Genomic DNA, 14,849 nt, shown 5'->3' with positions numbered 1-14,849 from the left:
CACGCATGTGTACACACACACACACACACACACAATTATATAAGGATAAAAGATAAAGAGAGGGTATGTGTGTGTGTGTGTATGTGGGGGGGGGGGGGGGGTCCCCCTTCAGAAAGGAAATGCCAGACATGCAGTTGCAGCAATAATACAAAGCTATCAGTGTAACTTTGTCTGGATGAGTGATAATGCTGGTCAAATAACAGGGTGAGTAATCTCCCTCTCACACACACTCACTCATTCACACCACACACACACACAAAGAAAATCTGATAATTAGAGAGGACCACCAGTGGCTTTTGCCCACGGAGGCATAGTGATTACTGTCACTACACCTTCCCCTGGGGTGGCAGACAACACTCAGAGAATTAATACTTACCCACACACACGCACAAACACAGACACACACACACACACACACACACTTAATGCAGCTGAACTAAATGTGGATCTTGCAGACTGGAGTCAATGGGGTGGTGTGGCTCCCTGCTGTTTGATGATCTTGTGTATTGGGTAACTGAAAAACACAATTTTACCCTATATTCTGGGATTAGGAGCGTTGAGGCTGCATGATGCTGAATTCAGGGTGGGGGGGGGGCAAAAGGAGGGAATTAAGTTGGCTTAGTAAACTTGCTGCTGCAGTGCCGATGAGCAAACCCCCCAGCTGCTGCGGGAGGAGGGTGGGGGGGCGAAAAATACCGGCATAGTGACAAACTGTCTCCCCACACCAGTCGGCGCACCTCACAAACATTTACCAGGACCACACATCACCACACCCTTCCGCCCTGATTGGCCCAAAGTTTCCCCGGCCCCGCCCTCGGTCGGGCGGACCCGCCTTTCTCGTGCTGTGCAGGCTGCTGCTGCCAAACCAGCTGGCAGATTCAAATGATTTTCTGATCCAATACTTTGGTCCAAAGCTCGACCTCTAAACTCAGGTTGCCTTTCAGTCATGCACCATCCGGACACACCGTGGAAGTACACACCTTCACCGCTGCAGCCTGCGACGATTTAACCTGTTCACTTTGAGTTTACCTTTAAACGTCATGCGGGGCTGCTGCGGCAGATGACGGAAGTCTGACTTGGTTTTGGTGAAAGCTGCTGCGGGAAGTTGCTCACGGAGCGTGTGCCGGGTCTCCTCCTCACCTGATCCGTCCAGCCCTCAGGCCCGAGGATGGGCTCCCTGATGCTAACACCTCTGGGGGCTTGTTCAACTTGGAGAGCTGCCATTTTCCTCCTCAATGTGATCTCAGCTGCCGTGGCAAAGAGACACGTCGTGTACTGGAACTCCACAAACACCAGGTGAGAGAGCAGTGTGAAGCTTTAGGCCGGAATTGAACCAGGCTTCGACCTACCGACTCAGCGTAAAACAAACTGGCCGGTCTGAACTTGCGCAGCAGCGCCATTGCATAATGGCCACAATCATTCCTGCTAAATGAGTCAGTCTTCAGTTGGCTTTAAAAAATCTGTGCAATGCAGCAGATCAAGTCCCCTGTGGAGATGGTTAGTGCTGCAGAGCAGTTTCCCAAAACTTGCCATAACCTAAAAGCTGTCAGACTGATGCTTTCCAAAGACTAAACGGGGGGGAGGGTGTTTGAACTGAGAGGACTAGACCTGCTCTCACTGAAAACAGATTGGCCTGAGCTCTACTTCTTCCTACAGGTAGTTATCTTTATCATAATGACTACACTCTAACCCTGGCTTTCACCTGGCCACTGCCTTTTGGAGTCAGTGATTATGGGTCCTTCACAGAGTATCAGCAGTACAGTTTTTTTTTTTCTTCTTCTTCTTCTTCTTCTTAAGTGTTGGTTCTGTATAGCACCCTTGATGGCAATCTCAGGACACAAGTGTATATTAAAGTCTAAAGTGCTGCCGTGCATAAATGAATGTGTGTTTGGCTAATGGGAGGGTGTGTGTGTGTGTATGTATGTATGTATGTGTAATGGGTTGATTGGGGCCATTAGCCAGGCACAGTCAAGCTCACCTGCTGATCCAGGTGTTCCAGTCTGGCTGATTGAGGGGTTGAGGTGGGAGACCTGCAGGGCCAGTAAGGCCACTGCCCAAAATAATACATCTGCTGTTCCCTCGGCCATTTATTTAGGCCTGATTCCCCAAGCACTCTTTCAGGTGAATGAATTGACTGAGACTATTTTTGTATTTTACATTTATGGATGCACAGCATGGGGCAGAAATTTGACTCCTGGGGCTGCTAATTTCCCCCAGGGATTCTCCGTTCGGTCTGTGGGAATGATCCAGCAGCTGACTAGAGTCATAGGAGGTTACATCCAGTGTGTTCAGGTGGGTAAGACCCACTCCTGTAATTGGGATTCCGCAGAAATGTGGTGGGGGGGGGACACGGTGAGGATTAGGAAGCACCTTCTTGTTCCACAGAGAGTCAGGGATGAATGGTCACAGCCTGTGGCAGGGCCACACAGTCGGCCGCGGCACCACACAATCACAATGCCATCAGCATCATGGCTGAAGGCAACCCACTGTGGCAGAGAATCACACTCATCAGCAACACCACCCAATCACAAAGCTATCAACAGAGCCAAGATGCTGTGCCCAGTCCAAAATCCCCTGGGTCTACCACCCCCCCACCCACCCACACACACACACACACACACACACACACACACACACAACCCCACTCTTCTTCTTTTTTTGTGGGGAGGGGCTGGACTCGCTGCTCCTCATTCTCTCCTTCTCCTCTCACGACTCCCTCCTGCCCAGTGATGGATATTGGCGGTGTGATTAGTTGAGCTTCAGTCATTTTCCCATACCATATTTTCTATTAGCTGCCTGCCAGCCAGCCCCGTTGTCCTGAGGCCTGTAAATACAGCCTCTCCAGGGAAAGGGACCGCAAAGTCAGGAGAGATTTTGCCTGTGTGAAGCTACTCATGAGGGATCAGGGATCAGCAGAGAAGCTGCGCTGACAGAAACTTCTACTTGTCTTTTTGATGTGTAAATCTGAGACAGTATTGGTTGTTATTGAATTTACTTGAAACATCTGGACTCATCTCTTTAAGCTGCTTTAATCATTATTTTCACATTACCAATGCGTCAGATGAGTATATGTAATAAACCCAGAGAGATTCTGCAGCTTCCCTCAGCTCTGTTTATTGTTGTGGTCAAATAGCTAACTTTGCGCTCCTTATTCCATTTCACTGCTATCATCAGTGTTGTTTATAGCAAAATAGGCCCAACAAAGCACCCCAGGTGGCCTCAAACTGCCGTTTTTTAGATGGATTCCTTAGAAGCTAAAGAGCCAGATTTTTCCCTCAGCAGTTGATGGAGAACAGAGTAGGGCACATATTAGCTGGTGATCATGGATCTAAATTCATATTGTTTCAAAAAGATGACTTAAAAAAAAAATGTTTTTTCCATGTCTGCTTGGCTTATGGCCTTTTTAATATGCTGTCACCAAAACCTTACAAGAGAATATATCGATGTTGTACTTCCAAAAATCTGTTCATGTAAGTTTAAAGATCCCCCGAAAAAAAATTGATTTGAAAATGTTGGTGAATTGTTCTGCCATCCGCTGATGTGACCCTCCTTGTAAATGCTGGTAGGAAATGACGCTTTTTGGACAGTTGAGCTAATGAGCTGCTTAGGTAGCTAAAAGCTAAACGGTTGCATAGAAATCTGACAAAAAAAGTCAGTTAAAGAGGCGCTTTAAATCGTACAGAGCTGTCGCTGCGGAGCAAACAGGATAGTTTTAAAACGTATGACAAAAGACGTTCTCTTTCCTTCGACATCTAGATTTATGGTTTTAATGAAGCAGGGGCAGTGGAGTGAAGACTGAAGGGCCTCGTTGGGCTGTTCTTTGCTGACTAATATGGTGGTAACAAAGGCTCAGTGAAACACTTTAACTGGCACACATTTAGCACCCTCCAGATTGAAAAATGGAGCTCTGAAATGGAAGTGATAGACCGACTGCAGCGTTGAGCATTGCAGGATCAGATGCCCTGGCCTCTTTCATTGTGGGGCTCAAGTGGGTCGATTGCCCTCTTTTATGATTTTATGAACAGAGTTTATGATCGCTTACATTTTATAACCGTGCCTCTCAGAGCTATAGTTTCGTATTAGAAGAGAAATTATTTTTTACTTCCTTGAGCAGTTAGAGGTTAGTAAAATATTGCAACCAGAGTCTTCTGAGCTTGAGAGTGCGTGTTTTTGTGTTCCCAGTGCTAGCCGGATATCCCAGCTCAGTTCACTGCTATATTCAGACCTCTCTTGTGTGCTGTAGTTCTTTACAACCTGTTGGACAACATAAGTTCACTTAATTACTTGCTGATACAACAGTGTCTTCTTCTTATGCTCAATTCATCCTCATAAATTTACTCAGCGCATCAAATCTTTAAGTATTTAATTCACTCTTTCTGTCTTCTGCTTTTGGAAGACGTTTATTCCTCTCTTGGCTGCTTATAGATACGTATCAAGATTAAATGTCCCCCATACCTGAGCCAGCTGCTCCCTTTCCTTCCTCTTCTGATACTCTTGTTCTTGGCTCACACGTCTACTTACCTTTATTTCCCCCTTTTTATCAGCCAAGGCAGGAGCCAGACGTGTTGCAACAGTTCTTCGGGATCACAGCTCAAACTTGAGCTTCCGGTCTCCAACTCCTTGCTCCTCTTCTCTTGAGTATGATTTCCATGCCCAGCAGGAATATTCTAAACAATTTCTTGCTTGCGATTAAATGCAGTCTGCAAGTTGTGTCACTTTAAAGCAGTTAAAGCAATATCAGACTAGTCTGGACCATTTTGAACTCTGGCACTCTTGTACTCCTTGCCTCTCTATCTGGCTCTCTCCACCTCTGACAGTCTGAGGTCGAGCTCAAAGCCAGCGAAGCATGTTTAAACTGTGAGAGGAGATGAATATTTGTATTGGTTTTCTGTATCTTTATTGAAAGCAGCCCTCATAAGTCTTCCATGTAATCTGTGCTCTGTTTATGCATCATTTCCTTCTGTGTGCTCTCATGAATGAGCTCATTTAAATACCAGAGTAACTCACATTCTGCATGCCATCGGCGCGCACACACACGCGCACACACACACCTGTCTGACGTGTGGCCTTGTGTGAGCAGACGTTCACCCAATACACTGGAAGATGGAAGCTTTTAATTGTGTCCTTTCAGGTGAGGTGACTTGAGTTTTAGACTAATTTCTCTCTCTCTTTCTTTTTATTATTTCTTCACCCTCAGGTCCATCTGTGTCTATTACTCCTCTGTCAAGTGTGTACATGTAAATAAATATATTTCTGGCCCTGCCTGTCTTCCCTCTCTGTGAGTGGCTCTCTACTAATCTCTGTCTTCCCCTGGTAAATGATTAACATGGAGAACCTGGCTGAACCATAATCAACAAACCCACAGTGAGGTAATTACCACTTTATTCCCTGTCCTGCTAACAAAGCAATCCTCTCTCTCTCTCTCTCTCTTTCTTCATGCCTCTCCCTGATTTTCTCACCCCTCATCTGTCATCAGGGCGTGTCAATATCTCTCTCGGCTTTCTCTGTCTTTCTGTGTCAGTGCTCATCGTCTCACTAACTACTGTGCTGTGGTCTGTGTGGACGCACAGATGTGTTTTTGAGTGTGCTTGTATGCCTTATCTGTGTCTGTAAATTGTGCATTGTCTGTTTGTTTGTGTTATTGAGAGTATTATCTGGAGGTAAACTGTGGATGAGTTAACTTTGTACTGCTGCTTCTTCATCCCTGTCCAAAAACAATGCAGGCCAGTGATTTTAGTGATTTGTACACTTGTGAATTGACATTTGGTGCCATTGTTGTTGGGTGAAGTTCATTTCAGTGGAACAATAGCTGTTTCAGAGGTGTGTGTGTGTGTGTGTGTGTGTGTGTGTGTGTGTGAAGCTGGCTTGCGTAAAGGGGGAAGTCTTTGTTTCCTTGAGAAGAGATGGAGTGTGATAAATTTCCCTTGCAGAAAAACAAAACCCAGAAATGTACCAGGACACCCAGCCCTATCTTAATACTTCAGGTTTTGATCCTTTTGCGGTCTTGAACATGACTCATGTGTCTCAGTACTTAGAAATTTCTCTCCCACTTATAGCAAGTAGTGAAAGTGCCTTTCACTGGAAAAGTCTTCAGTTCTGGCCAGCGGTATGAGGCTGTGGGAACATTTACCAACCGCTGTGCCGGCCTCTCGTCTAAATGGGTCATTGTTTTGTTCTCACTTGTAAGTTGAATTTAGGTGTGACTAAAGTGTTGGAGGGAAAAGGCGTGTTACAGCCTTAGGATGCTTTTTTTTTTTTTTTTTTTTTTTTTTTTTTTTAAAGGTGAGGCCTGCAGTGAGAAGATTGTGCAACTATGCCTTTTGCTTAGAAATGTCACATGTCCTCATTTGGAGAATTTATCAAAGGGACTTGTGCGAGGAGCAGGTTTATGTTACGACTGACTGACAAGGCATCCTTTTTTGTTCTCGTATGTATCAGTCTTTTATCAGTAATCTCCCATTTTTCTCTTTTGTGTTGCATTAAACCAACATAAAATATTTCACAGCGAAAGCAGCCGGTTCTGTTTGAAGGGAATACTGATACACACACATGCGCACACATGCAGGAAGACTTGAGCACACTGTGATGAAAATGAGGTTTGGGCGCAGGCCTAGCGGTGAGGATGTCTGTATTAAAATGGATCAGATAGTCACAGTGCAGCTTGGAACCATCGGAGCAGACATGGTGTAGAGGCATGAAAGGACAGCCGCTCTCTCCTCCTGGTCAGGATATTTAGTCAATCGATACCAATTTAACACACCGATATTATCGCTGGATTTTCGCACTATCGCCAGACTGCATATGGACCCATCTTTTTCCCAATTTTTCTCCCCGCACTGCCCCGCTTCTGTGTACACACATATATCAATATTAGGTTGCATTAAGTTGTAATAAGTCGTATTGTACGAATGTCTTTAAGTGAGGTGGCACAGCTGTGGAATGAAATGAGGTGCAGCGTTGTCTGCAGCTTGGGTTGGCAAAGCACAGCCAGGCTTTGGCACAAAATGGCTGCTGTGTGTGTGTGTGTGTGTGTGTGTGTGTGTGTGTGTGTGTGTGTGTGTGTGTGTGTGTGTGTGTGTGTGTGTGTGTGAGGGTGAGTGTGTGAGAAGAGGGTGGTTATGGTGGTTAAAGGCTGTTGAGTACTGAGTGGGAGTGCATTCATTCATTCATCCATTCATGACATTACAATGAATGGAAATTGTTGTAGGTGTCATCCCAGCCGTGTGTTTCTTGATCTACAAAACAGAAATTAAATTGTGTGCAAATGAGAAAGTTGAAACTCCAAATGTGGGAAAGGCTGTTGATTTAAGCTTGACCAAAGCAACACAATCTGCTTGTTGTTTAGCCAATAGGTGCATGTTTTAGAGATTCACCGCACACACAAATGCGTCTGCAGGCACAAACAGGCAGACACACTCTCTCACGAGCATATAAGCTCGCACAATGCTCTTCCACTCAGCTCAGAAATCCTGCCAAGAGGCAACCTGGGAATTCCCTGAAACAGAAATTGAATTAGTATTGACCTAGGCCGAGCAAAATGCTCTGGTAGTAACCTGGATTATTGCACCATACAAGGACCTTGCTGCCAGGAGGACACTCAGACATGTTTTCCATGATGCCTGAGGCCTTCAGAGGTGCTGCAGAAATCTTCTTTTTACTTTGCCTATACAACAATTTCTGCAGTTGCATTTCCTAGAAGGTGACCTGCTTTTCTGTGTGAATGGTGTGATTTTTTTTTTTTTTTTTTTTTTTTTTTTTTTTTTTAAACATTGTGCATTGATTTACTTTTGTTTTACTCACTATTAGATGAGTCTTTTTGTTGTCAGCTGAGGAGAGAACGCACCTAGGACATCTTCATCTACTTTTTCTTTTTTTGTACTCAGCTTGAACATCTATTTTCTGTATTCACAAACACTATTAGAAGCACTTTATGTATGTGATTTATGGTTATGTATCTTGCGTGTAGCTGATATAGCCACTCAGCACAGTGCAATAAAAGCCTCCCATCATGAGAGACAGAGCTGAAGTAAATGATCCTGGGGCTGATAATGCTTTAGTGTTTAATATTCATGTCATATGCAGTATGTCTATGTATTAAAGGAAAGACCCAAGAAATCTGTTATTTGGCTAACTCTACTGTTTCAATGTGGTCTTCAGTGATATTTATGAAGTCTTGAAAAAAATATTAAGAATGTAAATGACATACCTTCATAATCCTACAGCGGAGAGGCTTAATGAAGGATACAAAAGTCATTTGCTTTCAAATGAAATCCCACAAATTTTATTCACTGAGTCTAACTGATCCTTAAATAATAAAAAGCAGAGAAAATGGAATAAACTGTATCATTTCTAATGACTTGCCTGTGTACGACACATTCTGTCTTTATGGTTATTACTGATTATTTTAAGTGAATGTGTCGCGTGAACCACCATCCAGCGTGGCCATACCAAGTACATGCTGCAGCACAATGTGTCTTCAGGGTGAAAACAGATGCCGTAAAACATCATCAGCACAGATGTCGACACACCAAGAACAGATTTTATGAACTACCAACCCTGCTGCAAACCAGAGTCCCTCAATACTTTATCTAGACACGACAAAGACACTTTCTGATTAAAAAATAGTCGTGTGTGTGTGTGTGTGTGTGTGTGTGTGTGTGTGTGCGCGTGTGGTGTACACTACTCATTTTTGTAAATCATTCTTCACAATGACCTTCTCAGTGCTGCAGAAAAAAACAAGGCATCAAGTAGTCAGCTTTTTTTTTCACAGTTCCTAAACACACCTTTTATCCAGCACTTTGTCTTTTCAAGACAAGATGGATCACATGACAACTGTTTCACTCTGAATCTGCGTATGATTCTCTGAAACTTTTCCATGGTGGAACAAAAGCTAATATTATTTTGGCATTGCCTCCCAGAAGTATGGCAGCACAGCCTGCTTTCCAGCCCCCAGTGATGTGAAACACACATTTCTCTTCTGTTTCTCTTTCGCTGGCGTAGACACCACATATGAATATACACACACCTCCCTGCTTCTTTTTCTCGTCAGCCCCGAGGGATGGTAAAAACATTAGACCTGCAGTGTAGGAAGCGAGGGATGTAGAATGCGTTAAGGAGAGGATGGTAAGGAAAGAGTCAACAGATTTCAAGTCCCAAAACAGCTCGGGAAGGCCCCCAGGGATGGAGGGATGAGGTGAGAGCAAAGGCGGGAGGGAGGGAAGAAAGAATGTCAGCAGGTATTACTATCACTGTCACAAGCAGGCGTGAGGAGAAAACCCTCCCCCTCCCTTTTCCCTCCATACCAGCACACACACACACTTTGACGCTCTTATACAGGTGTACCAATAGTACCGTAGCCATGCGTGCATACGTACTCTCACACAGCTGCTCAGAGTCTGGGAGGAGCCCAAGTTGGAATCACTCCCTTTAAAACTAACGCTGCTTTCTGTCTTGTGTATGCATGTCTGTCAGTGTATGTGTGTTGACTAAGCATGTTGTAAAATTACAGCTTATTGTGTCAAAAAAAGGACAAAAAGATGGAATGTGGTTTCATAGGCCATTTTAAATGCCAGCATATTTTTTGAGGTTTCAGTGTAGATGATAATGGTGTGTGTGTGTGTGTGTGCATACATACCAGCAGATTGGAATGTGTTATTCCTGTAACAATAACCAGTACCACAGGATTTTTGGTTGTGCGGTGATGCACAGCCTGATCTTTGTCTCCTGGTACTCTTGCTAGTTTGCGCTCTGCTTCCTTGTTTATTTGTTTTTTGCCCTTTTTTCTCCGTTTTCTTTGTTTCCAATCAAATCTTTTGCTTATGAGTATTAGGGATATATCTTTTATTTCTCTCTCTCTTGCTGATCAACCCGTTGTGTTTTGTGGTTGCATGACTCCAGAAGAAGCGGACCACCTGGGTACGACTGTCCCAGGGCCCACAATCCATCTGGACCCCTACAGAGCCCCATTTTGGCGGTGGTGGCTGAGTGTAGTAACTCTATTTGTCAGCTGAATGGTGCAATGTAACAGTAAAATTATTTTTTTTGTAACTGGTAAATGGAATATAGAAAGTCTAAATCATGTGCATCAAAACGCAAGGAGTGAGAGTATAATTGATGCTTGTCCTCCTTACGCTGTTTCCTTCAGGACCTTCATGGATAGGGTGTTCATTTTATAGATGGGAATTTTACAATGGATGGGTCACTAGAAAAAGCTCTGTTCCCTCTTTGCTCAAATCTAAGCTCCGTACCTGCTGCTCACCGTCTACTTAATATCTATACACTTTTTATCAGGATATGCCATTTATGCTGCCTTTGTAGGAGCCTCCCACCATCTACTATACTGACAGGCAGCTGACATGATGCTATGCAGAATAGGGATTAAACACTGTACAAGCTGTAAACATATCTTTTTATATAACAAACGTGCATGTTCAATCAGTTTAATCCTACTCTACTTGTTTTGTTGACATTTTTGAAGTAAACTTTGCTCTTTAAATGAATTGCTCTCTGTCACTGTCCAAACACTTGTTTTGTTATGGTCATCAGAATCTATCAGGTGGTTTTAATACGCAGTAGTGGTTGTATTTTTTTGTGCTTAATGTGAGCAGGGAAACAGCCTTTTCCTAAATCTCCATGGCTCTGGCCTTGTAGCAAGAGAACTCATGAATCTCATTGCCCTCCCATTCAGCTGGAAATGGAGTTCCTGTACTTGGTGTGCTTCTCAAAACACTGGAGCAGACGTTCCATGGTTATGATTGCAGAATTAATCTGTGCATTTTCCTAAAATACACTTAGTGAAAAACGTATACTCCTGAAAGTCAGCAAATCCCTTGCAGTTCTCTGGTAGAGTTCCTTTCACAATGGAAAATCTCCTTGAGCAATGCGTTTCTTCATCAAAGTTGGATACAGGGCTGTTAAACAACTCAGGTTTTGTGTAATTTGTTTACTTTGAATCTGATGTGCTGTACAGTTGTGTTACTCCAAAGAATTAAGACTCCCCCACACACTCACAAATGTCCTGTGTGTTAATCCTGCGAGTCATTTTTAATCCCAAATTAATCAATTAATCCCAGTCCTGTGTCCGGCTGTTGTTGCTGGCGCTACGTGAGTCTGGAGACTGCACCTCTCCCCCTGACCCCTGCCACTTCCTTCCTCGCTGCTCCTATAGCCCCCCCTTCCTCCCCCTTTTCCCTCTTATTGTGTCTAAACCCTTCATCAGTGTAACGGAAAGAAACCGGCCTTTCTAAGAAATTCAGGGGCGTCCAGCCTTAAGGCAGCGCATGCCATCCAGTTATATCACCCTAAAAGTCTCCGGCTGCCATTTTATTTCACACAGTTAATATAAAGCAGAAAGCTGAATTTAATCCATAAATAAGGCACATTCCACGCGGCCAAATGCACAGATTTTGTTCAAACATTTCATGATTTACTTTAACTTTGTTTGTTGGCATTAGAAATTGCAAGTGGCCTCCGTCTGCTGTAAATACTGGTTTGTGGGTGAGGGTGGGGTGGGCGAGTGTGCGTGACTAGAACAAGACAAAGCTGGCTGCCTTGAGGGTGAATAGAGCGGACCTTCCATAACCCCGATGCACAGAGTGATATGAATCTTAACCGTTATGACGGAGAAAGATGGCGAGAGAGAGAGAAGCGTGGATCGGCTGAGAGAGAGGGAGGATAGGCGAAGGGGGCAGTTTAGACTCCTGGGATTCCAAAGCAGTGACCGTGAAAGTGCTTAGATAAACAGAGAGAGAGAGATGGCAAGGAAGGGAGGGAGGAGAGGGGAAGGTGAAGTGGGTGAACTGCTGGTGGAAGAAAGGGTGAGAAGGAATAGGCTGAGCTGACAGGGGAAGGAAATGAGACCTGCAGAAGATGGGGTGAGAGAAAGCAGATGGGAATGAAACCAAGTATAGAAGTTTTTAAATAAGTTCACCACAAGCTGAAGCCGAAGAGGCCAGCTTTACTCTATTTACTCCTTAACTCTTGTGCTGCTCCAATCCTTCTTTTTCCAGCTTCTCCTTTCCTCTCTTTCCCTCCGTTTAAATAATTCAAGCCCGTTGGCTTTATTACGGCAGTTTCCCTCACATATCTTAACTGTGTGTCTGACTGACTGCAGGACAGCTCCAGTCCTCTAGCTGGCCATTCCTCCACTAACAACCACCAAATAATCAGATGGAAGGAAAGTGAGAGGGAATGCACACCTGGGACACAGAGTCCGTGCTGCCTATCCAGCATCGACCTTCCCATCATAGAGAGACACAAAAAGGGAGCACGAGAGAGAGACAGTACGTCTCTACGGCATCAGAAGTGTGACCCACTTAGTAAATGATGGATTCCTGAAGCCAAATCTCGTTTTATTGGATGGGTGTATTTGTCTTGCAAGCGTAGTGTATTTGTGTATTCGTGTATTTGCGGACTTACACAGACGGACTTTCCTGACAGACCTGCCACGCAAATCAGTGTCATTAAGTCATAATTAATATAATAAGAGCGAAAGCATAAACATAGGGTTAAAACAGCAAATAATTTTGAAAAAGAAATAACAAATAAAGTGTAAAAATCAATAAATCAAATGTAAAAACTAAAATGTGTTATTGAAGAACTGGCTGTTATGTGCTGTAAAATATGACAACAATTAACTATGTAGATGTAGTTACAAGTGCGTGTAAAGTAACAATGGGTTGTGTTTGGTCAAGGTTGAAGTTTCCAAAGTAGCTGACCGCCCCAACATGGCCAATACACAAAATGTGTATTTCTACTTTTTGCCTTTTTTAAATCTTGAAGTTATTCACCGTGCACAGACAAGCAGCACTGGAAAGAGGTCCAGATACACAAGTTGGATGTAATGCTTATTTTCATTATGAATTCATTTGCTGGCTTGGTGTATAAATAAAAAAAAATAATCTTGAGCATGAGCGATTATTTCATCAGCTGAAGATATTGGAGATTTTTTTTTTTTTTTTGGGCTCTTAAAAAAAATTTAGAAAATTATTATGCTTGTAAAATTGAGAGATGATTTGGTATTTTTGTTTGAAAGTAAAAACTGCCAGCAATTCATGAGTTATTAAGATAAGATAGGACTTTATTTATCACATGTATGGGAAATTCAGTCATTATGGCAGCAACTACAGGTATAGAAGTACAACAATACAAAAAGGAATATGAGTCCGAGAAATATAACATGGCAGTGGTGATGAATCGACATAAATATAACAAAAAATACAAAATATTAGTTGATGAGTTTTATCAGATTACTTTGTCAATTTTTGACAAAATAATTGTAATTTTTTTTTTTTTTTTTGTCAGAATATGTGCTAGAGAGCTACAATATGAAGTTGTAGCTTTTTGTCTAATTCTTTTTTTTAATAACTGTTCTGACTTTGCCTTACGCTCTCTGCTCCATTCGCACAGGACCAATAAAACCAAACTTCAAAGTTACCATTAATTAGTTTGGCCCGACTTCTTTGCACTGGCTGTGTGTGCAGATCTGAAGGGTCCGAACAGCAAAGCTAGTACATAAACATGAGAAGAATGATGTTGACACGGTAAATGAACCCAGCTGCCACTTTCTAGTAATACACTTTCATAAGTAGTGTGAGTCATGGCTTTCTGTGTCCACCCATCATACCTGCCCCTGTCTTCCATCCCCTCCATCCTGTGAGTGTCTCAGCGGTGAGCTACTGTAGCTATATTCAGCTTTATGTATCCAAGCCTGGCACCTGCACAAAACAGCCCTGTATTTACACTGCAGCGCCATTTAGTTTGCAAAAACATGGAGAGCACTCATTACTCTGAGGTTTACGCTGTCCGACAGAGGGATGCAGGAAAAAAGACGGATGGAGTGAAGGATGGTTGGGTGGGGTGTTGGCCTGGCACCAATCCCAGCTGTGGATTGGTTGTTGTCCTGGCAACGGCACGTCTGACCTTATTTACCCCCTTGCGCACCCCTCAGCGTGTGTGTGCACTGTGTTGTAGCCCATGCGCACTTCTTTTGCCGTACAGGCTTTCCCCCATCACTCTTCTCTTGCGGACACTCCTCTTTCTGTGCCCTAAACCTTTCCGCTCACACTCCTCCAAATAAGTTCTGCAACCTCCGTCCAGAGCAGGTGAGAGAGTCAAGTCAGGCAACACTTAGACTAGCTGCCCTGCTGGTGGGCACAGCGGGACATTTGTATCAGCATGCAGGGTTTTGGCCAAATCCTCAAAATAAAAAATGGACCATAGACCATAAGACTGCAGTCCTGTCCATTTATATTGTGGACAGTAATTTCATACCTCCCAGAAAAGTCACTGGAAAGCTTATTTTAGAATCAGACCAGACCACACGTGGAGAGTGGCGCCTATGCATGACAGAGCTCTGCAACAGAGGGGGATGATGGTTTCTGCAGAGCTGCAGCCATATCAAAATGGTTCCGATGGATTCGTTTCCATACTGATTGGTCCTGTGGGCCAGAGTCGTGCAATTTTCTTTAGCTCTGATGGCCGTAGCTATACATCCTGTTGTATTGCTGAGTCTCACTGAATGACTACGCATACACTCACTGGAGGAGGACCCATGCCATAACAGGCAGAAAATAGGGTCTGTCTTTTACCTGAAGATGCTCATTCCTTAAGGCCTGAAGTAGCAGGTGTATGTCTGTGTGTGTAGTTGTGTCTTGTTTCTGTGACTGTAAATTGATAGGAAATGTGAAACCACAAAGCAACCTGCGGATTTGAGCAGTTTGAATAAGTGGTTTGAATGTCCTGAGCGCCTTCTGGTCATTCAATGGAGCCTGCTGGGCAAGAAAATGTGCAAGCAATCACTCCATCTAGGTTATAGACAGACACCCACAGCCATAGTGGATAGCACTTAC

General features: G+C 43.7%; 1 protein-coding gene across 1 annotated transcript in view; it reads left to right on the top strand.

Annotated features, from left to right (window-relative positions):
• Positions 1-836: 836 nt before the first annotated feature.
• The window catches only part of efna4 (ephrin A4), a 31,472-nt gene continuing 17,459 nt past the window's right edge, over positions 837-14,849 (top strand). Inside the window, exon 1 of the mRNA XM_029504690.1 lies at positions 837-1,296. Coding sequence (XP_029360550.1) covers positions 1,169-1,296 — 128 coding nt within the window. The 5' untranslated portion in view covers positions 837-1,168. The remainder of the gene's footprint in view (positions 1,297-14,849) is intronic.

This window comes from Echeneis naucrates, chromosome 6 (genome assembly GCF_900963305.1).
Source record: "Echeneis naucrates chromosome 6, fEcheNa1.1, whole genome shotgun sequence".
Lineage (NCBI taxonomy): Eukaryota > Metazoa > Chordata > Actinopteri > Carangiformes > Echeneidae > Echeneis > Echeneis naucrates.
Note: the sequence above shows the minus strand (reverse complement) of the source record. Positions and strands in the feature narration are given on the sequence as shown.